The sequence below is a fragment of the Halichoerus grypus genome, chromosome 6 (assembly GCF_964656455.1).
Source record: "Halichoerus grypus chromosome 6, mHalGry1.hap1.1, whole genome shotgun sequence".
Taxonomy (NCBI): domain Eukaryota; kingdom Metazoa; phylum Chordata; class Mammalia; order Carnivora; family Phocidae; genus Halichoerus; species Halichoerus grypus.
Window position 1 is genome coordinate 134,268,866 of NC_135717.1, and position 27,209 is coordinate 134,296,074.

At 37.2% G+C, this 27,209-nt stretch overlaps 2 protein-coding genes across 2 annotated transcripts in view; one reads left to right on the forward strand and one right to left on the reverse strand.

The window, feature by feature from the left end:
• The window catches only part of ZFC3H1 (zinc finger C3H1-type containing), a 52,931-nt gene extending 38,423 nt beyond the window's left edge, over positions 1-14,508 (reverse strand). Inside the window, exons 1-3 of the mRNA XM_078076293.1 lie at positions 13,657-14,508; positions 8,368-8,784; positions 267-331 (exon numbers count right to left, since the gene is read on the reverse strand). Coding sequence (XP_077932419.1) covers positions 267-331; positions 8,368-8,784; positions 13,657-14,254 — 1,080 coding nt within the window. The 5' untranslated portion in view covers positions 14,255-14,508. The remainder of the gene's footprint in view (positions 1-266; positions 332-8,367; positions 8,785-13,656) is intronic.
• A 198-nt stretch (positions 14,509-14,706) lies between these two features.
• Positions 14,707-24,714, forward strand: THAP2 (THAP domain containing 2). The gene is made up of 3 exons (XM_036075675.2): positions 14,707-15,205; positions 21,983-22,178; positions 23,891-24,714. The coding sequence occupies exons 1-3, from the start codon at positions 15,135-15,137 to the stop codon at positions 24,278-24,280; spliced, it is 657 nt and encodes a 218-aa protein (XP_035931568.1). The 5' UTR covers positions 14,707-15,134; the 3' UTR covers positions 24,281-24,714.
• The last annotated feature ends 2,495 nt before the right edge of the window (positions 24,715-27,209 follow it).

The following is a 27,209-nucleotide window of genomic DNA, read 5'->3' on the forward strand; positions in this document are numbered from 1 at the left end:
AGAGCCCGATGTGGGGCTCGATCCCAGGACCCTGGGATCATGACCTGAGCCGAAGGCAGATGCTTAACCGACTGAGCCACCCAGGCGCCCCTCTCTCCAGATTTTCTTATCTTTAAGGCTTATGTCCAAATGGAGGTAATGATGAAAGAAATGATGTAAAGGAAATGAGTGGAAAGCAAGACAGAATCTCCTTTCAAAGGAACAGAGCAAAGCAGTATAAGAATCAGTCTTACAGAGACACCCAGTCCCAAAAAGCAGGATCTTACCTTTTCAGATAGAATGTCTGAGGCACTAATTCTTCTTGTTAAATTTTGTTCTTTATCTTCTAATCCTTTAAAATAAAACAGCATACTTTGAATACTCTGAAAAACAGCTACCACCATTTTAAAATAAAATGCGTATGATATTCAGTAGTAATTATTTTAAGGGGTCTCTCATTTTCACAATCTCTGACTGAGAAGGAAAGAATGCTATTAGAATGAAAATCTGACCAAACTTTTCATATCAGCCTCATTTCTGAAAATTATCAGGCAAAATGATTCAAAATATTAAATAAGTTAAAACTGTACTCTGATAAAATGACTTATGAACTAAAAGTAATTATTTCAATAACAGAATTTACATTAAGCTGGCAGTACCTTATGAGCACAAAGCTACCTTAAAAACAAGTACAAACCATAAATTTCAAACTATAAATCTAACTTTACACAAAGTTTATAAAAGCAGGTAATTGTTTAATTCACCAAACATGTAGTTAGGCACTGTCCTACCACTGTTATGCGTCTCTACAATTATTTCAATTCTGACTCAATACTTCCAAGATGAAAATTGGTTTTGTGCAGTCATGCAGTATTTGTAAAATTATTATCCAGAATTCTAAACTGAGCTAAAGACAATCATCAGGACATAGGTGGTAGTTAAAACCATATAATTAAGAACACCCTTGGAGAATGGAACACAGAGGACATCAACAGTTAAGAAATTACAAAGGAAAACTATTAAGAAGAAAATCAGAAGGTTATAAGAAATTCCAGATGTGTATGGTACTACTGAAACCCCAAAATTTCACATTTATCAAGAAAAACACCTCTGAATATAGTAGGTATGTCTACTCCCTATAGAATATTCTCAACGTTGTGGCCTGAATGGTCCTTTGAGAATATAAAATAAATTATACTAGTCCTTTGTTCAAGACCCTGTAGTAGCTCACACTTCATTCAGAATAAAAAACAAAATTCTTATGAGGCTCTACATGATCTATCCCAACCCATCATCTCTGACCTCTTCTCTCCCACTATTCAGCACCCCCACTCTCTTTTCTTTAGTGGCACAGGCCTCCCTATTATTACCCAAATATGCCAGGTACCCTTCTGCCTTAACAGTAGTTATTCTAGTTCATTGATTCTCAAACTTTACCAGGTATTAGAATCAACAAGAAGGTTTGTTAAATATAGATTGTTGGGCCCCATCTCCAGTTTCCAATTCAGCAGATCTAGGATAGGGTCTGGGCATTTGCATTTTTTTTTAATTTTTTTTTTTTTTAAAGATTTTATTTATTCATTTGACAGAGAGAGACACAGCAAGAGAGGGAACACAAGCAGGGGGAGTGGGAGGGAGAAGCAGGCTCCCCGTGGAGCAGGGAGCCCGATGCAGAGCTGGATCCCAGGACCCTGTGATCAAGACCTGAGCCGAAGGCAGAGAGACGCTTAATGACTGAGCCACCCAGGCGCCCCCTTTTTATTTTTAAAAATTTTTTAAAGATTTTTATTTAGGGCGCCTGGGTGACTCAGACGGTTAAGCGTCTGCCTTTGGCTCAGGTCATGATCCCAGGATCCTGGGATCGAACCCCACATGGGGCTCCTGGCTCAGCGGGGAGTCTGCTTCTCCCTCTCCCTCTGCCTCTCCCCTTGCTCATGCTCTCTATCTCTGTGTCTCAAATGAATAAATAAAATCTTTAAAAAAATTAAAAATAAATAAATAAATAAAAGATTTTTATTTATTTGAGAGAGTGAGAGAGAGAGCACGAGTGGGGTGAGGGGCAGAGGGAGAAACAGACTCCCCACCGAGCAGGGAGAGGGATGCGAGGCTTGATCCCCCGACTCTGGGATCATGATGTGAGCCCAAGGCAGCTGCTTAAGGGACTGAGCCACCCAGGCACCCCAGCATTTGCATTTCTATCAAGTTCCCAGGTAATGCTGGTCCAAGGACCAAAGTTAGAAAATCACTGCTCTAGCTATTTATTATCTGCCTAGAAAGCTCTTCCCTGATATCCATTTGGCTATCCCCTCATGGTCTTCAAAGCCCTTGTTTAAATCTCATCTTCAAATTCAGGCCTCTCCTGATCACTCATTAATACTGCAATCTATACCTGCCATCCCCCTACTTACCCTGCTATACTTTTTCCATAACTGTTACTTACGAATCATATTTATTCTTCCCCCTTTCTAAAACGCAAGCCCATGAAGGCATAAATGACTATTTTGTTCATGGAGAGATTTCCAAGGGCCTGGAATAAAGTGCTCAAATTTTGAATGAATGGAAGAATGAAATAAAAAAATGAAGGAAAATTAAAAATAATTTTGTAATTACATCAAAGTAACTGCCCTGACTAGTTTCAGTAAAGAGTAGAAAAGCAGATTGCATTGGACTGAGAGGTAAAGTGAAGAAGGCTAGCCTTTCAAGGAATCTGGTTGAAAAGACAGAAGTTAAGGGAGAATACAGAATGGGGAAGAGAGTGATTACATTTTGGGGAGGAAAATGCAAATATGTTTATACTAAGAATCCCTTAAGAGAAAGTGGTTAAAGATGAATCAAAATAAACAACAGATGGAGCAAGGTCCCAGAGAAGGTAGAAGTCAGAGCCAGGAATACAGGTTAAAACAAAGTGGCCATAAACAAAAATGAAATGAAGTGAAAATCAATATAGATATAATTTTACAGTCAGAAAGTGAGAAGTTGAAAGGTGAGTGAGATCACCTGAAACAGGAGGCACACCCATAGGCTGTTCTGAACAATAGGAACAAAGTTGAGTAAAAAGCCTGAAAAAAATAATAAAGGTTTAGAAGAGTTGTTGAGAGAAATGGAAAAGCAGCTGATCACTAACAACTTAAAAGCTTGATGGCAGAGCTGAGAGTCTTGCTGAAGACTGGGGAAGGTGGGACAGTGGGGGGTGGAGAGGATGCATATGAAGAAACTAATCAATATAACTTATTCAGATAAATTTTAGCTTTTCTGGTTTTCCTCCAATTCCTCTTCCACACTGCGGTCAGTTACTTTTCTAAAACAGACATCTGATAACATCACTTTCCTATTTAAAAATATCTGATGGCGGGGCGCCTGGGTGGCTCAGTCGTTAAGCGTCTGCCTTTGGCTCAGGTCATGATCCCAGGGTCCTGGGATCGAGCCCCGCATCGGCCTCGCTCCGCGGGGAGCCTGCTTCTCACTCTCCCACTGCCCCCGCTTGTGTTCCTCTCTCTCTGTCAAATAAATAAATAAAATCTTAAAAAAAATAAAAAATAAAAAAATAAAAAAAAATATCTGATGGCCCACCTGACGTTTAAGAAAATCTAAATTCCTTAGTCAAGACATTCAAGGCTCTCTGCAATTGGACTTCAATCTACCCTTTTATAAATTTATAACCAACTGCTCCAAGAAACATACCATATATCCCGCACTGCACCCATTTTATTTTATTTTATTTTATTATTGTTATGTTAATCACCATACATTACATCATTAGTTTTTGATGTAGTGTTCCATGATTCATTGTTTGCATATAACACCCAGTGCTCCATGCAGAACGTGCCCTCTTTAATACCCATCACCAGGCTAACCCATCCCCCCACCCCTCCCCTCTAGAACCCTCAGTTTGTTTTTCAGACTGCACCCATTTTAGATCAATCTCAATTATCCTTTAAAAGTTCTCTGTGCTTTTTATCTGCTCATTTGGTTCCTTCTTACTTCCCAAGTCGAAAGACTCATTTTTTGAGACACCTATCAAAGATTTCCATCACTATGAAAACTTTCTAAACCCAAGTAGACATATTTGATCCTTCCCCTGTATCACTGCAGGCTTTCATACATAACTCTTACTATACTCTGTAATAGTTATTTGTGTGTTTTTTCTATCTCACTGAGTTATACATTTTGAAACTGCCTGCCTGGAATCATGGTGCTAAACTGAAGAAGAAAAAACCATGTCCCTGAGAATATGTAACCAAAATCAGTCACCACTCAGGTCTGCAACCCAATTTACACATGGGTGGCTTTGAAAACTTCGAATATAAAGTGGTCCCAGAGCAAAAGTCTACTCAGGTGCCTGGGCAGTGGCAAAAGCAAACACTCTCCTGGAAGTCCACCTTTGTCCCAGGCCTCAAAAAATTCCTACCAAAAAAACGGAAACAAAAATGACCACCTTAAGAAACAAAAAAGAGGGCGCCTGGGTGGCTCAGTTGGCTAAGCGACTGCCTTCAGCTCAGGTCATGATCCTGGAGTCCCTGGATCGAGTCCCGCATCAGGCTCCCTGCTTGGCAGGGAGCCTGCTTCTCCCTCTGACCCTCCCCCCCCTCATGTGCTCTCTCTCTCTCATTCTCTCTGTCTCAAATAAATAAATAAAATCTTTAAAAAAAAAAAAAAAAAAAGAAACAAAAAAGAAAGATGAGAAAAAGAAAAAAAAAATCACTAAGCATTCAAGAAAAGAAGGTACCAAAAATGGGAACCAGAAATGAGACCCATAAAAAACCTAGATACTGGAAATTAGCAGACAAAGGAAAGAAACAAACTAAAGCAAACCTATAGTTAACATACTTATTTGAAAAATAAGCAGAAAAATCTAAAAAGAATGACCAAAGTAATTTGAAAAAAAAAAGTAAAAATGAAATACTAAAATAAAAACTGTAACTGAAATTTAAAATTCAATAGGTACACTTAAGGCAAATCAGACACAGCTAAAGAAAGAATCCATGAACTGAGAGATGCATCAGAAGAAATTTTCCAGAATGTAGCACAGATTTACAAAGAGATGGAAACTTAAAAGAAATTAAGAGAAATGGAAGATAAAGTAAGATGATCTGATATACACATAGATATACAGAATTCCAGAAAACAAAGAGAATGGGAAAATATTTAAGAGAGAATGACAATTTTTCAGAATCAATGAAAACAAGAAGCACAACAAATCCCAAGCTGAATAAAAAGAAATCACAATCAACACATCATAAACTACAGAATATCAGAGACAAAAATAGGATTTTCAAAGCAAGCAGAGAAAGAAGATAAATTACCTTCAAATTAGAAACTATTAAGACTGATAGCTGACTTTTCAAAATCAATAATGGAAGCTAGAAAATATCTTCAATATGTTGAGAATATAATTAGCCAGTCTAGAATTCCAAACCTAGAAAATTATCTTTAAAAAAGGGCAAACAGAAATAAGTTTTCTATCCAGCAGACACATCCAAATTCTAAAAAATGTATTTTAAGCATAAATGATTCTAGACATAGAAGAGTGAGCCAAGAAAGTGTTAAATATATGAGCAAAGCTAGGCAAATTACTGGCCTTTGTCTATGGAGAGGGTAAAGACCTTGATTAATTTTAAACGTTGATAAGGAATTCATGTTACAATTCCGAAAGGAACCAATATGAGACAAGAAACTTAATATCTAACTTCCAAACTAGTAAAAGGGGAAAAAAAAACTGTATGGGGGGGGTCACAAAAGAGGCAAGAAAGAAAAACAACAAAAATCCAAATATCAGTAATAATGAAAAATGCAAATGGACTATATATTCTAGTAAAGGACAAACATTGTCAGACTAAGTTACAAAAGAAATCTAGTTCTATGCTATGTACAATGGATATTTGAGACATGAGAATATGGAAAGACTGAAAGAATGGAAAATGATATACAAGGCATATATACTTATCAAAAGAAGGACGGTGTGACTATTGGCATAAATCTTTCAGGTAGAAACATTACTAAAGATAAAGAAGGCCACGACATAATAACGAGAATAATGGGTCAATTCCTCAGCCTCAAAGTATTTAAAACAAAAACTGAAAACCATAAATCCACCATCACAGTGGCTGATGTTAACAAACCTTTCAGTAATTAATCAAGCAGATCAAAAAATGAAGGAAGATGTGAACATAAAAAGCTTGATCTAACAATCCATATATTCCTTTCAAACACACATAGAATAGTTACAAAAAATCAATCGCATACAATAAAGCACATCTCTACAAATAAATACAACCATATCTATAGTCTCATTCTTTCTCTAATATCTCATTCTCTGACAATATGGTTGACTTAGAAATCAGTAACAAAAAATTTAAAGAACCATGTTTGAAAGTTAAGAAACACACTTCCAAATAAATAGCCTACAGGTCAAAGAAAAACAAAAATTAGAAAATATTTAGAAACGAGTGGGAAAAAATTATATTATCACAAACAGCTAAAGTAGAAATTTCATAACCCAAATTATTTTAATAGAAGAGAGGCTGAAAACTAACAAGTTTTTTTTTTTAAGATTTTATTTATTTATATGACAGAGAGAGAGACAGTGAGAGAGGGAACACAAGCAGGGGGAGTGGGAGAGGGAGAAGCAGGCCTCCCGCTGAACAGGGAGCCAGATGTGGGCTCGATCCCAAGACCCTGGGATCATGACCTGAACCGAAGGCAGGCGCTTAACGACTGAGCCACCCAGGCACCCCAAAACTAACAAGTTTTAAAAGCTATGGGCTTATTTCTAGGGAAATTTTAAAACAGGGGGATATAACTGATAAATGCTACAAGTAATAGAAAAGTGAGGGTTTTTTTTTTAGATTTGAGAGAGAAAAAGATGGGGGACGGGGGGGAGGGCAGAGGGAGAGGGAGAAACATGCCCCACTGAGCAGGGAGCCTGACGTGGGGCTCAGTCCCAGGACCGAGATCATGACTTGAGCCAAAGGCAGATGCTTAACCAACTGAGCCACCCACGCACCCCAAAAAGTGAGATTCTTAAGAATAATTTTTTATAAACTTCACAACTTACAGGAAATGGACACATTACTAGAAAAATATAGTTTACCTAAACTGCCTTAACCAGAAATAAAAAGCATTAACAGTCAACAGTGTAAAACCTTCCCAGAAAAAACTCCATCCAGGCCCACACACTTCCATCGATAAGACCTACCAAATATCCCAGGAACAATTCTAATCTTAATTTATTCCCACTCCCGAACTCATTTTGAGCATATCATAACCTTATACTAGAACTTGACAAGGAAAAAGGGGTAAAAATTACAGGCTATAAACCCAGATGAAAATTCTAAATAAAACATTAGCAAACCTTTATTTATGAAGACTCTGTAATTGCCCCAAACTGGAAGAATCCAAATATCCCTCAAATGGAAATGGATAAACAAACTGTACCATAACTATACAATGGCACATTCAGCAGTAAGAATGAACTAGTGATATATACAACCACATGGATGAATCCCAAATACTATGCTTACTAAATGAAAGAAGCTAGAATCAAAAGGCAATATGCCGCATGATTCCATTTATATGACATTTTGGAAAAGGCAAAAACTATAGGGAAAGAAAACAATCAGTAGTTACCTGGTGGGCTGACTGTTGGGGGAGGAAGGAATTGATTGCAAAGGGGCATGTGAGAATCTGTGAGAGTTGACAAAACTCTTCTTTATCTAATTGTGGTGCCTGGCAATGGTTACCCAACTGCCTGCATCTGTCAAAACTTAAAGAACTATACACTTTTTAAAAAGGGTAAATTTTACCGCATATAAATCATAAAAAGAGAAAAAGAAAAAATTTAACAAATCAAATCCGTGACGTACAAAAATAACATATCATGAACTACCTGGATTTATCCCAAATATACAAGAGTGGTTTAACACTACAAAATTAACTAATATAATCTATTACACTAATAAATTAAAAGAGGAAAAATAAGATGTTTTTCTCAATAATGAAGAAAAAAGATGTGATAAACTTCAACATCCATTCATGCTGAAAATCTCAAACAAGGAATAGGGTGGAAAAACTTTTTATCCAATAAAGGATACCTTCAAAAAACCTAACATCATGTTAAAAGTAAATATCCAAAGCATTCCTTTAAGTTAGGAAACAAAGGTCCACTGATACACTTAGGTTAAAAATTGTATTAGAAGGCCAAAAAAGAAAGATCAGAATAAAACTAAACCTATCAATGCTGAATAATATGACTGTTTATGTAGAAAAGTACAAAAAGAATTCACAGATAAAGTATTAAAATCATTTCAATGAAGCACACTACCAAAATAACTAGTTACCCCATAGAGAAAGAAGAATCTTAGTACTAATTGAAATTTTTAATTCCATTACCTTGACTAGGTTCAGTAGTGTCAGATTTCAGGGAAAGCTGTTTTGTTCCATCCTTAACTTTTTTCAACCGGTTCTTATCCCCTGGTAAAGTCAATTTTTGCCTGAGTGGTTTTAATTCAAATGCCTGAAATGTTTTGACCTGTGTTTTCTCCTCAGGAGCTACTTCTTTACTTGGGTCCTTAGTAATACTGACATTATCAGTGCTTGTTTGGTCCTCAAAGTTCAATGTTTTAGGATCTTCCTGCACATTCTCTTCTTTGCTACTCAAAGCTAGTTTTTCATCTTTATTGATGCATTCTAGTTCCAATTGTATCTGCTTATACTTCAAAAGTAAATCTTCAAAAGTTTCTTCCCCACAGTTTTCACTTTTTGATGAATAATTTTGTTTTCTTGATGGAGATCTTCCAAAACTTTTGGCTGAACAAGCATATTAAGGAAAGCAGTTTCCAAAATTTTTCCAGTAAATTTAACAAAAACACATTAAGTTAAAGATGAATCGTCTCCCTTTTTAACTTGTTTTTCAAAAAAGATGAGTTAGTATTTTTAATTACTAAATTACATTTAACATATGTGCTAATGCCCAATTCCACAATCTGCCCATATTTCAAATTTAACAAGTAACCATATAAAAGAGTCCACTTAGAAAATCACTGGTGTCAGTTATTACCCATAGTACCTACAGGTATTCCACCTACTTAGGTTATGGCAGCATTCCTTCTGTAGTTATCAGAAAAGCCCATAATAAGGTGTATGTTAAAGATTCCTTTGTAAAGGAAGAGAGGAGAAACATAATGGTTTGTCACAGATATGGATAATTTACACTTCAGATAATCAGGAGGAAACATTTCTTCTTTTTAATTAGTTTCTTCTCATGTCTCAAATTAAAAAAAGGAGATAAAAAAAGAACACTGACAACTAATAGTTAAAACTAGTTTATAAATAGGAAGCATTTTCTTAAAAACCTAATACGTAACAATCTTAAAGCTCAAGTATACTAATACCCAACATATGCACAACTAAAATGAGGGAATTACATTATTAAAAAAAAAAAACCTTCCACGGTATTCAAAATGTATCTTATAAACTAATTTGTCTCTGAAGATAACGATAACTCTACCAAAATTTTTTTTCTTCTCTAACACAGTGACACATAGAATATAACTTTTTCCTTGGAAATGGCTACAAAATTCCAAACTATAATTTTTACTCAAAATAATTCACACAGGTAAAAATTGTTACACCTCACTTCTCCAGCCTAGAAATTAACAAGATTTAAAGAAAAGTACTTTATGTGGTTTTAATACAATATGTCATTTATGGATCATTTAAACTGGCGAGGATATAACATTACAGTTCCCTAAAGATGGTTCCTCTAACAACTTACAGTACAGTCAACCTCCAGATATCTTAAAATTTCCCTAATGACCAATACAAGAATGGGAATCACCACCAAATATTTTTTTTTCACCACCAGTAATTTTAGAAACTAAACCAGCATTACAACTGAAAATCTTAACAGTTCTGCAACAAAACTGTTTTAGTAAATCTTTGGTTCTGTGATCTAAGCTCTTCAGAGCCAAGTTTCTTCAAACAATAGTAGTTTCTCATAACCTGTCTTACTCTTCAACCAAACAGAATCTGGCTTCTGCTGGCTGAGTTTTTTTATTTATCCACCATGTTTTCAAACTTTATTTTACCTGACTTCTTTGCAGCTTTGGACACTGCAAACCACTTCTCTCTTGGCTTCTCTAACTCCACACTCCTGATTTCCCTATCTTTTTTTCTCCTTCAAGTCTTCATGACTCCTTTCTAACTCCTGCAATAATGGTGTTCTCCAGTGAGCTCTATTTAGCCTCTTCCACTTTTCCTTTTGAGCATTCTAATGCACTCCCATATGTCTATGTAATACAAGAGAGAAGTTTGGCCTCATGATATTTGGGGTTTTATCTTCCACAAGCCATCCCCTATTCTGCTGCTGGACTAATCTATCTAGAAGACAAATCTGATCAGATCTGTCCCCTTGTTTAAATCTCATTAAGAATAGAGTCCAAAATACTTACAATGGCACATAATGCCTTCATGATTTGACCTGTACTTCCTTTCCAATATCACATTTCTCCTGTCATCACAATTTATGCATAGCTTTGTATTTAGGTTTTTCTGTTCTTCAAATTGACCCCAGACCAAAATTCAAATGAACCTCCTTTGTGAAGCCAGAACATTACTTGCTCCCCCATTATATACTCTTTGTACATAAATTCTGTAATTATCCTCATCGACACCTCACTTTCCAATGGAGCCATCCAAAGGCACAACCACAGTGATTAAAAATAAATAAATAAAACTGAAGACCTTGGAAAGATCTGTAGAGGGAAAAGATTCAATACACTAACAAAAAAGAAAAATGAGGAAAAGCAACTGAGTTACAACTGTTAACTAATCTCTGTCAAGGCTAAATGAAATCTATTTCTGTCTAATATAGGACAGTTAGGATGAAACCAACACTTGAAAGATTTAATTTTAAACTAGTTAAGATGCAATCCCTAACTGAAATCTGGTTTAAAAAAAGAACTGCGTTTCAACTGTAGGTGAAAATGAAATGACTTTCTACTGATGAGAGACACTGGCCTAATTATGTTAGCTCTCATCAGATTAGAAAGTTTAAAACAGTAGTCAACCAAAGGAAACATACGCTAAGAGGGACTGACAAAGTGTCTATCACTAAGAAAAATTTAAAATGAATGAGAATGAAAATATGTGCCACATTGGAATCTGGTTCATTTTATTTCTTTAAAGCTGCACCTAGCATACCTTAATCATTACAGAAAAATAAGTCAAAAAAAAAACACTTGTACTCAGGCTACTTCATTTCTAGATTATGAAAATGAGCTACATTATATCCCTTATTCTTTCTTTCTTTCTTTTTTTTTTTTTTTGGAAACTCTAACCCAACATGAGGCTCAAACTCACAACCCCAAGATCAAGAGTCACATGCCCTACTGACTGAGCCAGCCAGGTGTCCCATAACCCTTATTCTTTCTTAATGTAATTATTTATAAAATAAAAATGTCATTATTATTAGTGCACAGTGGATATGTGAATAATCCTGAATACAGTCTTGGTATTAAGAAATCTGAATTAAGGGGCGCCTGGGTGGCTCAGTCGTTAAGCGTCTGCCTTCGGCTCAGGTCATGATCCCAGGGTCCTGGGATCGAGTCCCACATCGGGCTCCCTGCTCAGCGGGAAGCCTGCCTCTCCCTCTCCCACTCCCCCTGCTTGTGTTCCTGCTCTAGCTATCTCTCTCTCTGTCAAATAAATAAATAAAATCTTTAAAAAAAAAAAAAAAAAAGAAAGAAATCTGAATTAATAAAATTTTGTATTACAAATTTTGTTTGCTCACATTATATGAGTAGCTGAAAACTATGTTTTCCTTCACAAATTCTTAAAAAGAATACCACCTCTAGGATGGATTAATGATATTTCATGAGGAAAACAATGAGCAGAGAGGATCAAAACAAGCTCCTTTTCTTAAGTGCAGCATCTGTGAAAAAAAGAAAAACAGCAAGACAGCTCATTTCTGCTAAGTTACTACGGAAATCAAACTGGATATATTCCTGTACTTTCTTCACATCATATGCCTGTTTATTAAGAGAAATATATAAGCTTAATAATTAATAAAGGTATATATGGCAAAGGCCAAATTGGTATTGAATGAATGGACAGAAAGAAGGCAAAGGCAGGAGCTGGGCAAGTCCCCTCATCACCACCTTCTCTAATACAGATTAAATGAAAAAATTCTGTGCTCCCACAGTACTTTTTACATACCTCAGTATGAACTTTTTACATTAAACTCTATTTATTCACATATGTCTCTCCAACACAAATTCTAAGTTTCCTCTTTTATATTCTTAAAAAACATACATGTGCTGAAGCAGCCTGTTTTTAGATTTAGAATCAACAACTAACAATTCCTTCTTTAAAAAAAATATCTTGGGCAGAGTTCTTTTTTTTTTTGAAAGAACATCCTTTGTCTTTTTAAAAGTTAAATCCCTACGTGATTTTCTTTGAAACAATCCTAGGTGCTCCTAACCCAACTTCTGGTTGCAAAAATAAGTTTTTTCAGGGCACTAGCACCAGAAGCTGCTACTTTGTACCTAAACTTAACATTTCTTGCCCCTTTATTTTCGGACATCTGGGAAAGACCAGAGGATCCTAAGTATTCTATAAAAATAATGTTGAGTGTCTTCCAAACAAATGTCATTTCATGTAAGTTTCATATATAATAGGTTAAAAAATCATTATACCATAAAAATTACAACCAGTAATAATTGTAATTAGTAAACGATTTTTATGCAGTTATCATGAAATAAAACCTAGGTCTACAAACCCATCATAAACTAGCAAACCTTCAGATGACTGATTCCCCACTATAAATCTTAAGTAAACCTAAGAATGTTAAAGATAATGGAATTAGAGGGAACAAAAATCAGGTATTTTGCTATTTTCCTTTTCAACCTCCCCATCATCTCCACCCTCCCATACACCCCATGGCTTTCAATATATTAAAATTAAAATACTGTTTATCATTCTCTCTCTAACTTACATTTGTCAGCACTGAGTTACGAAATGTCCAAAAACTGAACATAAGAAATGAAGGAGGTAAAGTTTTACAGAAAGTTGTATGAATTCAAAACCTCTAAATTAATAGACTTGGTAAAGATACCGGTCTTCCCCCCCCACACACACACACTTTAAAAGGCAGCATGTGTAAAAATAAATCAGGAAAGGTAAAAGCAGAATCACAAATAAGAACTATAGCATTATGCAGAATGGAACTTGACAATTTTCAATGTCAAAGTTCAATACTGTATAAGCAACAGTATTCCCCAAATTGTTTATGACTTTTTTCTCCTTCTAACAATCTAAGTCAACCTCATAGAAAAACAAAGTTCTTATACCAGCGAAAGTAAATGCTAATGAAACCTGGGTTTCTGATGTACTACTACAAATCTGATGTACTATTCCAAATCTGATTTCACGAACTTGGCCCCAATCCATAATACGTTAATGTTAAAAAGCTATATACCCAATAAAGCAACCTTAAGAAACAGGTCTGTATAGTGTGACACACTGAGACTACCAAAGAACAACTTAGTTTAAGTATACTGACACAGTGACAAATAAGCGGTTCTGATGGTTCAGAAAAGTTACTCATCTCAAAGACCTAATAATGCCGCTAAAGCGAACTTTAGTAAGTGACACACCCAGGGCGGACCACGTTAAGGATACAACTCTTCCGAGGTGGAGAGGGCTCTCGCCAGCTCTGACTGCTGCTGAATCCGGATCCTGCTCCTCCTCCCAGAGGAGGTCTGCCCCCCGGCTTGCCTCCTCGCTCACCCCCTCCTCGCCCCCGACTCCAGCGACTTCCACCCCGGTAAGGCCTGCCTCGAAAGCGGAAACGGTCCAAGGCGATGTGGCTCCGCTCCCAAAAGGACGGCCGGGGGCTGCTTTCGGACAGTGAGCTCGAAGGCATCCGTACGGAGGGCGGGTGAGACCGGAACGGCTCTTTGGGTCGGTAGCTGCTGTGTCCCCTGAGGTGGCCCCGCTCCGACGCGTGCCGCGAGCGTGAGAAATTCCTCAACTGCTGCTGAGAAGAGGACGACGACGACGAGGAGCCACCGCCTCCGCCAGATCCACCGCCCCGGGCCGGGTGAGGAGGCCTTCGCCGCGGATACGGCAACAGCCCGCCGCCACTGCTGCTGCTGCTGCTCCGGCTCCGTATCTGGCTGTTGTTATCGTCGTCGCTGATTTCCCCATCTTCTAGCTCCCCTTCTTCCTTGGGCGAGAGGCCACTGGAGGCCGGGGCCGGAATATCTGCGGTCGCCATCCCGGGAGCAGCGCCTTCCACACAACCTTAGCCCTCCGTCCGGGGATCCGCCCGACAACTGCCTTCCTCCTCGGTTCCCTTCTTTTCTAACGGACCCGGTCGGTGCGGCCTTACCCTACTCGGACACCTAGCGGGCTTTGCTCCCCAACTTCCCCGCACCCCAGCTCTTTCTCGCCGGACCGTCGCAACCCAGTTCCCTTCCCTAGCGCCCCCTTGCTCCTCCGCGATCGGGGCTCTTCCGCCTCGCGAGAAAGGGGCTCTGGAAGTGGCTCTGCCCGTGACGTCACTTCCTGCGGCACGCAGGAAACAAGGCGTCCAGTTCACGCGATAATAATTAGGACGACGCGATTCTTAATGGGACTTGTAGTCTTTCTTTTCTGTCTTCGGGTTTGTCCTTCCAACCTCTATCTCACACCCACCCCGGACTCCGGATTGGGATATCTGGGTGCGTGGCGGGGTGGGCGGGCCCGTTCTTAATCTTGGCCGCAGGAGTTTCATAGTGATAGGGGGAGGGGGAGAGACACCTTTTTAATTGCTCCGAGGACTGCTGCCAAAGAGACGCAGTAGCCCTACTCCCTTTTGGGGGCCCGGAGGGGGCGGTTTGTGTCCGCCATGTTGGTGAAGGTAAACGTAGGCGACCGGAGCTCCAGGACTGTCTGCTTTGCTGGCTCAAGTCCGCCATATTAATAAAGAGACAGGGAAGGTTGACACCACCACCCCCACCCCCCAATATATAAACCCGTTTTTCCCACTCCGCATCCACGACTCCTCTCGGTGGGCCCGTCCCCTGCCTCGATTGCCTAGCCTTTGCCCGGAGGAAGCGTAGCAGCCAGCGCCTCAGAACAGGCTTAAGACAGCACCGAATGAGGGGGAAAGGGAAATGCCGACCAATTGCGCCGCGGCGGGCTGTGCTACTACCTACAACAAGCACATTAACATCAGCTTCCACAGGTAACATGGGCAGGGAGAGGGGGTGACGGAAACGGGAGCTCCTAGATTGAGTGTCGCTTGTGTGGAAGGCAAGAGGATTCTACTAATTCTAATGACTTCACTACCTAGCTAGTAGCAGGGAAGCATCAGTTCTGCCCTTTGTGTGTGTTTCTCAAATCTGTCCAATTTTTTTCTTCTTCGGGGAAGATTAACTCACTTTGTAAAAGAAATCCAAGTTCTGTATGGTGGTTACTCCTTAGAGAAAAAGTAAAAGAATATCTTAATTTTTTTTCATGTTAGACTGGCTCTTGACATGAATGATCCCTTAAAAGGAAGCGAAACCTTCCTATTCAAGTCAGCAATCCCTTAAAAGCCTGCTGTGCTCCCATTAAAATTAAGAAATTCTCACTAGCTAAATTGACATGGGAAGCATTTAGATTTCTAATAATCACAAACAGTTACTGCGGAGGAGTTGAGTCATCATTGATATCCGTGGAATTAAGAGATGTTAATGAAAGTGCAAAAGATAAGCTTTCTGTTCTTACCGGAATAGAGTAATGAAGAGAACTTAGGTTTTGTTTTCCCTCCGTTTGCTGGAAGAGCAATCAAAAGTCTTTAGTTCTGTCAAATCAGAACTCTTGAAAACATTGTGAACACTGCATGAAATATAGTTAAGTACTCGGTAAATGTTTACCTTCTGTGCAAGTGCCTGCCATGTGCCTGAAGAAAAGAAGCATTGAAAAAAAAGTTATGTGCAAATAGTTCTGATTTTATATATCTCACAACTTAGTACGAACTTAGAATGTGGAAAATTATATCCTTGACCCTTTCCTTACTAATTGCTGACTAAATGACCTCTTATTAAAAACTGCTACTTAAAAAAAGAAAATCCTTGTGATGTTTGGTTTTCAGATATTTCATGGAAATGTAGTGCTTCGTTCATTGATCCATCAAATTATTTGCCTGACATTGTGCTAGCGATCCAGGAAAATTTTTTTTTTTTAAGATTTATTTATTTATTTGAGAGAGAGGGAGCGCTCTAGCACGCGTGAACGGGGGAGGGTAAGGGAGAAGACTGAGCAGACTCCTCCCCCTCCCCTCCCGCCCCCCCCCCGCCCCCCGCCTACGTCGGGAGCGCCACTCTGTGTTGGATCTCACTTCCCTGAGATCATGACCTGAGTCAAAATCTAGAGTCCGGGGCTTAACCTGCTGAGCCACGCAGGGGCCCTCCCACCCTCCACCACTGGAAAATTCTTACACTCCTTGAATTTAGTAGGTAGTGAGAAAAACATAGATAATTATGGTTAAGTGTCACAGAAGAGACACTCGGGATACCTAACTTAGCCTTGTAAAGTCAAAGAACATTTCTCAAAGGATGTGAAATTTCAGATGATACCAAAGGATGACATAGATTTAGTCCTGTATGCTACTTTACAGATTCTCTCTTTTATCCAATGAGTATTTGAGAAAACATGAAGGTTTTTAAAAGAAAGGCATGATTAGATTTGCATATTAAAATGCCCTCTGGCTGCAGTGTGGAGAATTATGGTGTTACTTAAAGTTTTGGTCAAGCATCAAGAGATGAATTTGATGAGAAACAAGCTTATTACACAATATTAATTTATCTACTATTTCTTTCACACGGAAATTCTGCAGTGTCAACTGAGCTAAACAATGTACTTCATTGCTGGCACAATCAGCACTAGATTAGAAGAGGTGAGAGTAGGGAAAAAACAGAAACTTGGGAGTAAAACAAGGGAGAGTCCACCAGTAACCTAGACTAGAGTGATACTGACAGAGATGGAAAGAAGTGAACAGATTTAAGAAATGTTTGAGTAGAAACTACTGTATGGTAATTTGATGTGGAAGATGAGGGAGAGGGAGGAGTCAAAGGCACCGATAATCTTGAATGTTTAAGAGATACACAGTGGTACAGTAATATGCATACTTGACCATTTACTTCCTATCAAATTAACCTTTTCATGGAAATTTAGATCTTAACATTGTAATAAATTACATTCCTATTTCATAAATACAATGTTTGACTAACTTCTTTCCTAGGATGTTGATAGACTCTTTATCCCCGTGTACAACTTAGGTTCCCTAAACTCAACTATCTCCATTTTTCTTATCTCTTAGCTGACTCCAGTCTAAGTCCCCCAATAATCTTCTGAAACTGCTCTTGCTACGCTGAGTTATCACTCTTGTATTTCTTTTTCATGGCATGTCTTCATTTCCTCCTTGAAACTCTCCACTTTTGAATTATTTGACACTAATTTTGTGCTTTTCATCTTCTTTGACCGGTCGATCTTCAGTTATCTCTGACAGCCTCTTCCTTTCTCTGCCCTCTGGCTTAGGTCTTCCCACTCTTATCACAATGATTTCAGCTATTCCTGTGGTCTCAGTTAACTCGTTGGTGTCTCAGTATTTCCCTTGTCTCTCTTCGGTTGCTCAGGTTCAACATATCAAAATTTTTACATTAATCAACTTGCTCTTACCACCCCTCCCCATTCCCTTTCTCAGTAAATAAAAACACCATCCATCCCAAAAGTGGGAGGTCATCCTCCCTTGACTTCTCCCCTATTTCCTCTTGATTGGATTATTACAACAGCCTCTTAAATGGTTCACTGCTTCCATTCATGCACTCCTAACCTCTCTTCTATAATCAATGGTGTGTTGCTAAAGGTTTAACAACAGGATCTCCAGGGAAAGGGGAAAGCATGGATTTGTAGCGTTTGCCCAGTTTCCATGATATAAATACTCTACCATGGCTGGTTTCAAGTTATTGATATGACATCACTAATCATAGAGTCGGGAAGAAATGTGCAGTACCACACGCAGAATAGACAATTTTAAGAATATAGATAATAGTAAAGTAATTAAGAAATGATGGGTTTCAGTATTTATTACCTTTGTTCTTCATTTAAATTCAAATGTACATAATTTTTAATAATAGCTGTGTTTAACAGCTAGTTAAAACATTTTATGTTGGGCGCCTGGGTGGCTCAGTCGTTAAGCATCTGCCTTTGGCTCAGGTCATGATCCCAGTGTCCTGGGATCGAGCCCCGAATCAGACTCCCTGCTCCGCGGGAAGCCTGCTTCCCCCTCCCACTCCCCCTGCTTGTGTTCCCTCTCTCACTGTGTCTCTCTCTGTCAAATAAATAAATAAAATCTTTTAAAAAAATTTTTTTATGTTAATAATCAGCTCTCTAAATTAGGCCTTTTAATGGCCTACCGATGCCATTTTTGGATAAGAGTTCAAAATTACTCTTTAACTTAGAAGGCCCTCCAGCATCATTTCATATCATAACACTCTTCCCTGTCCCCGAGATACGTAACACTCTTCACTACTCCCACCCTACCTTCTTTATGTAATGCCTACTCTCTTAAAACCTCCTGACTAGATTAGCTCTTCCTGTTTTATGGTTCCCTGTCACCCTATACTTAACCTTTGATAACACTCATGGCACCTGTAATTACTTTTATATTAATAAATAGTCTTTATTTAGTATTTACTGTGTACTGTGCACTGGGTGAATTATTTACTTACATTATCTCATTTAATCCCTGGAACTATACTAGGTACCATTATTACTCCACTGTATAGATGATAAAACTGAAGCCTAAAAAAGCTAAACAATTTGCCTAACATCACTCAGGTATTACACAGAAGGAACCAGGATTGGCACCTTGATTTGACTCCAGAGACAATGTTCTCAGCCACACTTTTTTAATGCATCAAGCCATTTGATTCTCTACACTTCCCATTACAGTATATCCTCATGTAAAAAGTAGATCCCATAAAGGTAGGTCAGTTTTGTTTACCACTATGTCTTCAGTGCCTAGGACAGTCTTGTAATATAAAAGGCATTCAGCTATTAATACTCAAGCAAAATAGCATTATTTAAAACACTGATTTTCCAAAACATCTAATGTTTCTGAAACCTTGGTTCTATTACTGGTAGACAAGATATATCCATCAGTTACCACCATGTTAATTTTTTAATATTTGCAGGAGGATTTATTATTACTTAAATTCAGCTTCTGGGCTACATCTCCCACCCTTTGAATATGCTGAGAAAAATCCAAACTCATGAAAAACATAAGGTTAATGCTGTATAAAAGAATTGTCTAAAATCAACTATAAAATGGTTATTTTTATTCTCTTTCAATACAGATAATTAAACATTAGTAATGCCAAACTAATCCCATTAGTTTGTTCATTCATTGATTCACTGAGAAAGTTCATTGAGTGCATACTTCACAGGATGAAGTAGTGAAAAACATTGCTCCTAACGAGGAGAAACAAGATCTAGGGGTAGGAATAGAAAAGTAAACAATTAGAATACAATGATATTCTAGGGGCGCCTGGGTGGTTCAGTTGGTTGGGCGACCGCCTTCGGCTCAGGTCATGATCCCAGGGTTCTGGGATCGAGCCCCGCATCGGGCTCCCTCCTCGGCCGGAAGCCTGCTTCTTCCTCTCCCATTCCCCCTGCTTGTGTTCCCTCTCACGCTGTCTCTCTCTCTCTCTCTCCCTGTCAATTAAATAAATAAATAAAATCTTTAAAAAAAAAAAATACAATGATATTCTATATAATATACAAACATGTAGCCCAGTCCATGGAATTTCCTTAGGTATATGGGATTCCTAAATTGAATCTTAAAATAAGGAAAATTGGCTCAAGTTAAGGTTCAATTAGGCATTGGTTTCATAATTAGGGAGCTAGTTTTAAAAAGAGCTAGGACGCCTGGCTGGCTCAATTAGTAGAGCATGCGACTCTTGATCTCGGGGTCTTGAGTTCAAGCCCCACATTGGGCGTGGAGCCTATTTTTTAAAAAAATAGTTTTCGATGGACATTGAGGACATTTCGATGTGTTGTGGCGAGCGCTGGGTGTTGTGTAAGACTGATGAATCACAGACCTGTACCCCTGAAACAAATAATATATTACGTGTTAATTAAAAAAATAAAAAATAGGGGCGCCTGGGTGGCTCAGTCATTAAGCATCTGCCTTCAGCTCAGGTCATGATCCCGGGGTCCTGGGATCGGGCCCCGCATCAGGCTCCCTGCTTCACAGGAAGCCTCCTTCTCCCTCCCACTCCGCCTGCTTGTGTTCGTTCCCTCTCTCACTGTGTCTCTCTCTCTGTCCAATTAATTAATTAATTAAAAAATTTTTTTAAATAAATAATAAATCTAAAAAAAGTCTCTGCAAAGTTTTCTACAAAGCAAAAAAAATTAAAAGGTTGAAAAACAGTATCTGACAGTCTTCATATATCTGAAGATTCTTACAGTAATGATAATACAATGATACTTATTTGTTCTGCACCTTTATTGAGGCCCAAACAAGAAATGTGCTTGTAAGCCAAAGCTTGACTTTTAGCTGAGGCCATAGGAAACATCCAAACCATTAAATACTGAAACAGAGATCTTTGAAATGAGAATACATTATTATTAACAGGTAAAGGCTAGGCAGAGTAGATAAATCCTCCATCAGAGGTTTCTAATGAAATAGAAAAAACTTACATATATGAAAACATGAACTGTAGAGTGACATACAAATGTTAATATTTTCAGATTAGGGTATGTTTAGGTGGTGTGATAGGGACAGGAGATGGGAGGGTGCCTACCAGTTAATCTGGTTTTTCATTTTTTTGTGCCCCTCACTGCTGGTAATTTGAGCAAACCTACTATATCTGATCTAGCCAAAGCTGTTGTTACCTAGTAAAGCTTCACTTGGGGGTTTCTGAGCCATATGATCTTTTAACATGATTTTAATGGTTCTTTTTAAACATGAGTTAGTTCATAATTAATACTTAAAGGATAAAGTAATCAAACTAAAGAAGAGCTCAACTCAAACTTAATACATGTGAATGTTGATTTCTTATGTTTTCAAGTCAGCACACTTACCACTAGATTTTTGGGGCAGTCCCTTATATTCTTCTCTTCCTTAACAGGTATACACTGGTACATATCAGTATATTTTGTATTTAAGATAAATATGAAAGGAATAACATTCCTGCTGGGCTTGTCAGCAGCATTTTACACTTTGTAATAATTATGCTTTCTACTACACTACATAGCTTAAGAGTTCATTTTTTAAAAATATGTGCAGTTTACATGGAATTAATAGTGAATTGTTAATTTATATATTGTTTCATATCAATTAAGCAAACCAATTTGCTTAATTGATATGAACAGTTGAGCCCCTACTGTTTGCAAGGCACTGTGCTAAAATAGATGATATAATGATCCCTCACCTTAAGAAACTTACGATCTACTTTTATTTCACAGGAAATTTATTAAAGTGGAAAAACTACAAAAGAATGTGTTAATTGTCACAGTGAAGGAACACAGAGGAAGGAATACCAGAATCTGTCTAGGTTTTCCCTGATAAAATTTAATCTGCAGATTTTTGATTTGTCTTGACCATGTACATACATCAGCAGATCATAGCATTGTGAATTACTCGTGCTTATAATGGTTCTACGTAACCTTGATCTAGATCAGTATAGTCTTGTTTATTTTTACTGCCCATGTTAAGAACTAGGTTGGGAAGAAAGGTCTCTTTAAAACCCTGAAAATTAAAAGCACTTAAGTCAGTTTTTCATTAATTTTTTTTGCAACTTACAAAAATAGCATGAATTGGTTTTTGTTCCAGTGTCTGGATATTAAAATTTTGTATGTAGATGGAAGGCACTTTAAATCATCATCTTTTAAAATTTCTTTTAACCATTAAGGTACAACCAGAAGTGTGATTGCTGGAATATGAGTTGCCTTTTTTTTCTTTTTTTTTTTAAAGGTTTCCTTTGGATCCTAAAAGAAGAAAAGAATGGGTTCGCCTGCTTAGGCGCAAAAATTTTGTGCCAGGAAAACACACTTTTCTTTGTTCAAAGCACTTTGAAGCCTCCTGTTTTGACTTAACAGGACAAACTCGACGACTTAAAATGGATGCTGTTCCAACCATTTTTGATTTTTGTACCCATTTAAAGTCTATGGTAGGTAACATTACTTTTCTTTTACCCATTTTTACCATTTTTGGTACCTATTCTTTTTTGTTTACAAATTAGAACAATTCAGAATATATCGAAATTCATATATAATGATATGCCTCAAGAAAGTCACAAAACTTCCTCTTGTGCAGTAAAGGTATAGACTACAATTAGAGCTCAGGTCTCCTGACTCCAGTATTCTTTCCCCAATCCAAACTGATTTTATATATTGGAATTTTACATTACTTCCAGTTATTATCAATAATTGAACCAATGGTAAAACAGAAATCATGAGTAATGAAACCTCTAGCATCATTCTGCTTTTGATTTTAAGATAACATTCAAAATGTGTGTGAAGAGCTTTAAGAATACCAGAGTTACACCAAAGAATATAAGTTCAGAGGAGGGCATCACAGAAAACTTCATAGAGCTCAGGCATTTAGGCTGGAGTTTGAGCTTGGAGTTTGGAACTTACGAGCGGGTTCTTAACCTTGCACAGGACAATTACGATAACATGAGGAGAACAAAAGCCAATGGGTTGAGGGTTAAGTAGAAAATAATCAAATGTTAGCAAGTGATATGTAAAAGAAAGGAGAGAATTAGGTACATGATGAATGTATTAAACAATATTTTATCTAGTTGGGAAAAATCTGATCAGAGAGGAAAATTTATTTGTCCACAAATGAATTCCTGTGTTTTTAATAAATGTTGGCTCAATAAAAGAAACAAACTTATGAAGTTATGACAAAATCTGGGAACTGAAAGTGATTTAATATTATGGGAGTATAAATCAAGATGGTGAATGGCAAAATGGGGTGAGATCCTAAATTGTTCAGTTTGCTATGTAAAGATTTTTTGTCTTTAGATAATGAGGCAAAGAGGAAGTTAGCCAGTTACAGAAACATCAAATCTGTTAGAAAAATTATTCTGGTGGCAGAATATGAATTAGTGAGGCTCAGAATGAGGTGGACATGATTCAAGAATTTTTTAGTATATTCAAGCCAGATATGATAACATGCCTGATGTGGGCAGTAGCATTAAGAATGATGGAGAGGAAGGGATTCATGACAGAGATATTTAGGAGGTAGAATTAATTGGACTTGATGACTAATTGAATAAGAGATAAAGAGGAAATAAAGTCCTCAGGGTCTTCAGATTTGGGTATAAAGTTCCTGGCCAGATTTTAAATCCTTGAATGGAAGATGTAACTGTGAACATTTAATAAGTAAATCTATTCAGGAGCTTGATACTTGGGAATAATTTTTTATTAAGTAGAACCCCAGGTTTGAAATATTATCAATGGAAAGAGTAGTGCTTACCTAAAAAAGAGATTAAATCAGTATCAGAGATAAACCAAATGTCTAAAAATACATTATATTGGCCTTAGTGAGAAAATTGCAAAAGATTTTTAAAGTCTCCCTAAAATCATACTCAATAACTTGAAAGAGACCTTGGAAGTCCATTGTCTATTTTCAAACAATGTTTGTATCCCTCTGAAGAGAAAAGACAAAACGAAATAAGGTGGCTGGAGCGAATTCAACAAGTTGAGAAACTTGAATCCACGATTACATGAGATGGGCAGCTGATGTTTCCTTTCAAACTTTTAAAATAAGTTTTTAAAAGAGCAGCTTAATTACTTTTGTACAAAACTGGGCAAAATTTACTTATTTGTGATATTCCATAATTTATGTTCAACCCTCTAATTTTATTTGGCTTAGAAACTCAAGTCAAGGAATCTTTTGAAGAAAAACAACAATTGTAACCCAACAGGACCATCTAATTTAAAATCAAACATTAGTAGTCAGCAAGTACTACTTGAACATAGTTATGCTTTTAGGAATCCTATGGAGGCAAAAAAGAGGATAATTAAACTGGAAAAAGAAATAGCAAGCTTAAGAAAGAAAATGAAAACTTGCTTACAAAAAGAACGCAGAGCAACACGAAGATGGATCAAAGCCACTTGCTTGGTGAAGAATCTGGAAGCAAATAACATATTACCTAAAGGCACATCAGAACACATTTTACCAACTGCCTTAAGCAGTCTTCCTTTGGAAGATTTCAAGATTCTTGAACCTGATCAACAAGATAAAACATTACCAATTCTATAAAACATTCCTTTAAGATTAGCCCACAAAGAACTTGATGCCCATCCTTCATTCTATTCAAAGGTAAAGATATTTAAGGAAATTATGCCAAAATTGGGTATTTAATAAAGTTCTACTTGAAGTAACATTATTACTGTATAACTTATGAAGACTAGATTATAAAAAAATGGAAACTTTCTATGAAACTTATATTTGAAAAAGAATGGAAGTGCCTTACATAAGAATTATGTACTTAAAAATTTTGCTAGAAAGTTGTATGTTTGCAAGGTGTTTTGCGTTTTTGTCTTTTAAAACTACTTTTAAAGAACTGTCTATGACAATATGTTTAAGTTCTATTAGAAGGAAAAGTTTTTTTCATGTACCAATGTTGGGATATTACATTCTAAATAGGATGCTAAGTAAGAATTAGCCAACATTAAATATGACTTTAAAACTGCTGGGTTTTGTGTTAATTGAATTATTATTGGCACTGTGATTTGGAAATTTTATAGGAAAAAAATCTGAGGTGTACAAGGCAAGTTGTGTTATTTAAACTTTCTGTATTTGCTCACCAAAAGTGACAAAAGTCAAGGCCTCCTTCATGAAAATATTAGCTTTTAAGATAGATTATAAAATATTTTGAAAATAATATTTTGAATGTGAAGTACTCTTGAGTCATCCAAGCAAGGTAAGGTCTCAAGTATCTCAGACTAGAAAAACTGGTAGCCAGGGGGCGCCTGGGTGGCTCAGTCGTTAAGCATCTGCCTTCGGCTCAGGTCGTGATCCCAGGGTCCTGGGTTCGTGCCCCACATCAGGCTCCGTGCCCCACATCAGGCTCCCTGCCCCACATCAGGCTCCCTGCTCAGCAGGAAGCCTGCTTCTCCCTCTCCCACTCCCCCTGCTGTGTTCCCTCTCTCGCTGTGTCTCTCTCTGTCAAATAAATAAATAAAATATTTAAAAAAAAAAAGAAAAACTGGTAGCCAGTTATATGTTGTGAAATAATGTAGACATTGTGATCTAGCTTTTACCTTAGTTAAACAAAAAGCTAAATTTATACTAACTTTTTCTCATAATAAAAATATTACATTTTCAATTCCAAAATTGATGCATTAATTAGGCAATGTGATACAAAGTTCCATGTTAGGAAGACCTCCTCTACCCCCCCATGTATGTTGATACCAAAACTTGTAAGCTTTTTTTTCTCCCATAAGCCCACATTAGGATTTAATCACAGAAAAGTACCTACCATATTATATCTTCACAACTTATAACTTAAAATGGAATCAATTTATTGTACATATCAGCTTGCTTTTATCTCCTTTTTTAGCAACTGTACTGCATAAGGGAAGTGAAATGTATTTTCTATAAAAATACATGTGTCTGATAAAGCTATGAAAATGCTAATTATTTTACAAAATAGAATATGAGAACTATGATAGCTGCCACTTGAACTAAATATCACCAGATAAATTTTTAATTTTAGTAAGAATCCTTTCCTTCAAACAACTTTGGGCAAATCACATTAAATTTATTAATGTGTAATCAAGTTATTCAATCTTAGTTCAAGCTTCTGACACTACTGTATGAAAGTAGCATGCATATACCTAACCATAATTGTTATAATTTTTCCTGTAGGTAATGGCTATTTTATTTTATAAAGTAATTTTGGGGAGGGAGTTGGGTTGGGTTTTGTTTTGGTTTGGTTTGGTTTTGGTGACATTTGCTTGGATTGTAGCAATAGTCTTTTTACAGTATTAGCACCCTTTCTTTCAGTAAGGAATGGCTCCCAAGCAACTAGATTTACAAAGGCAAAGGTAAGAAAAGTCTATGTTGGTTATCATGAGGCACTTAAAAATCTATGAAAATCCTTTTGTGAATATTATAAACCTTGTTAGTCATTTTATCTTAAATATTGGACACAGCTCCTTGAAATTGTCATTCCATGTTTTTTTTTCTAATATGGTTTCAAATATCTCTTCACTTACTGACCATAGCTTTATACCTCAAAATAAGCTGGGCAAATAATCATCTAAACATAAACTGTGTTTTCCAAGTGTAAACTCTCATGTGGTTCATCACCCCTCCCCAATATAAAACAAAATACTAATTAATGCAGGCTAGTTCCCATCTACAATTTTATTTTGATATCAATATAACATTTTAAAAATCATGTTTAAAAATAAAACATAAAATACAAGCTTTTGGCAAAGTTAACTAGACTTCATTCATTATTATTTGAGACTACTGAATAAACTACCACTCAGTAATTTTAAAGTACATTTTTTTTTGGTGTTTTCTCCATGTCATTTTCATGTTACTGTCCTGATAACATGCTGCAAATTCTCCCTGCATCAGGTTGTTGGATTAACATTCATACATCTGTCTACCTTAAAACTAGTCTCATTCATAGAGAAAAACCTAAATCTTTTTAAATCCTGTTTTCAGTTGTTGATAAACTTATCACTTTGACCATCTACCATAAAAATAATCAAAATTAGAACTGGGCGCCTGGGTGGCTCAGTTGGTTAAGTGACTGCCTTCAGCTCAGGTCATGATCCTGGAGTCCCAGGATCGAGTCCTGCATCGGGCTCCCTGCTCAGCAGGGAGTCTGCTTCTCCCTCTGACCCTCCCCCCTCTCACGCTCTCTCTCTCTCTCTCTCAAATAAATAAATAAATCTTTAAAAAAAAAAAATCAAAATTAGAATAGCTCTTTTTCTTTTGCTGGACCCAACACATATCCTCTGTTCATTCTATGTCTATTATTCATTCTCTGCTTGCTAGGCACTAACCTCTATGAAGAACCAGCCAAAGGCTAATGACTTGATACAAAGATGACATGATTATCTGCCCTTAAGTTCCTCAAAAGTCTTCTGAGAGAAAAAAATATATTTGTAATACAATATGATAAATGCTATAAAAGAAATCTATGTGAAGTGCTTTGGTAAATGCTGTT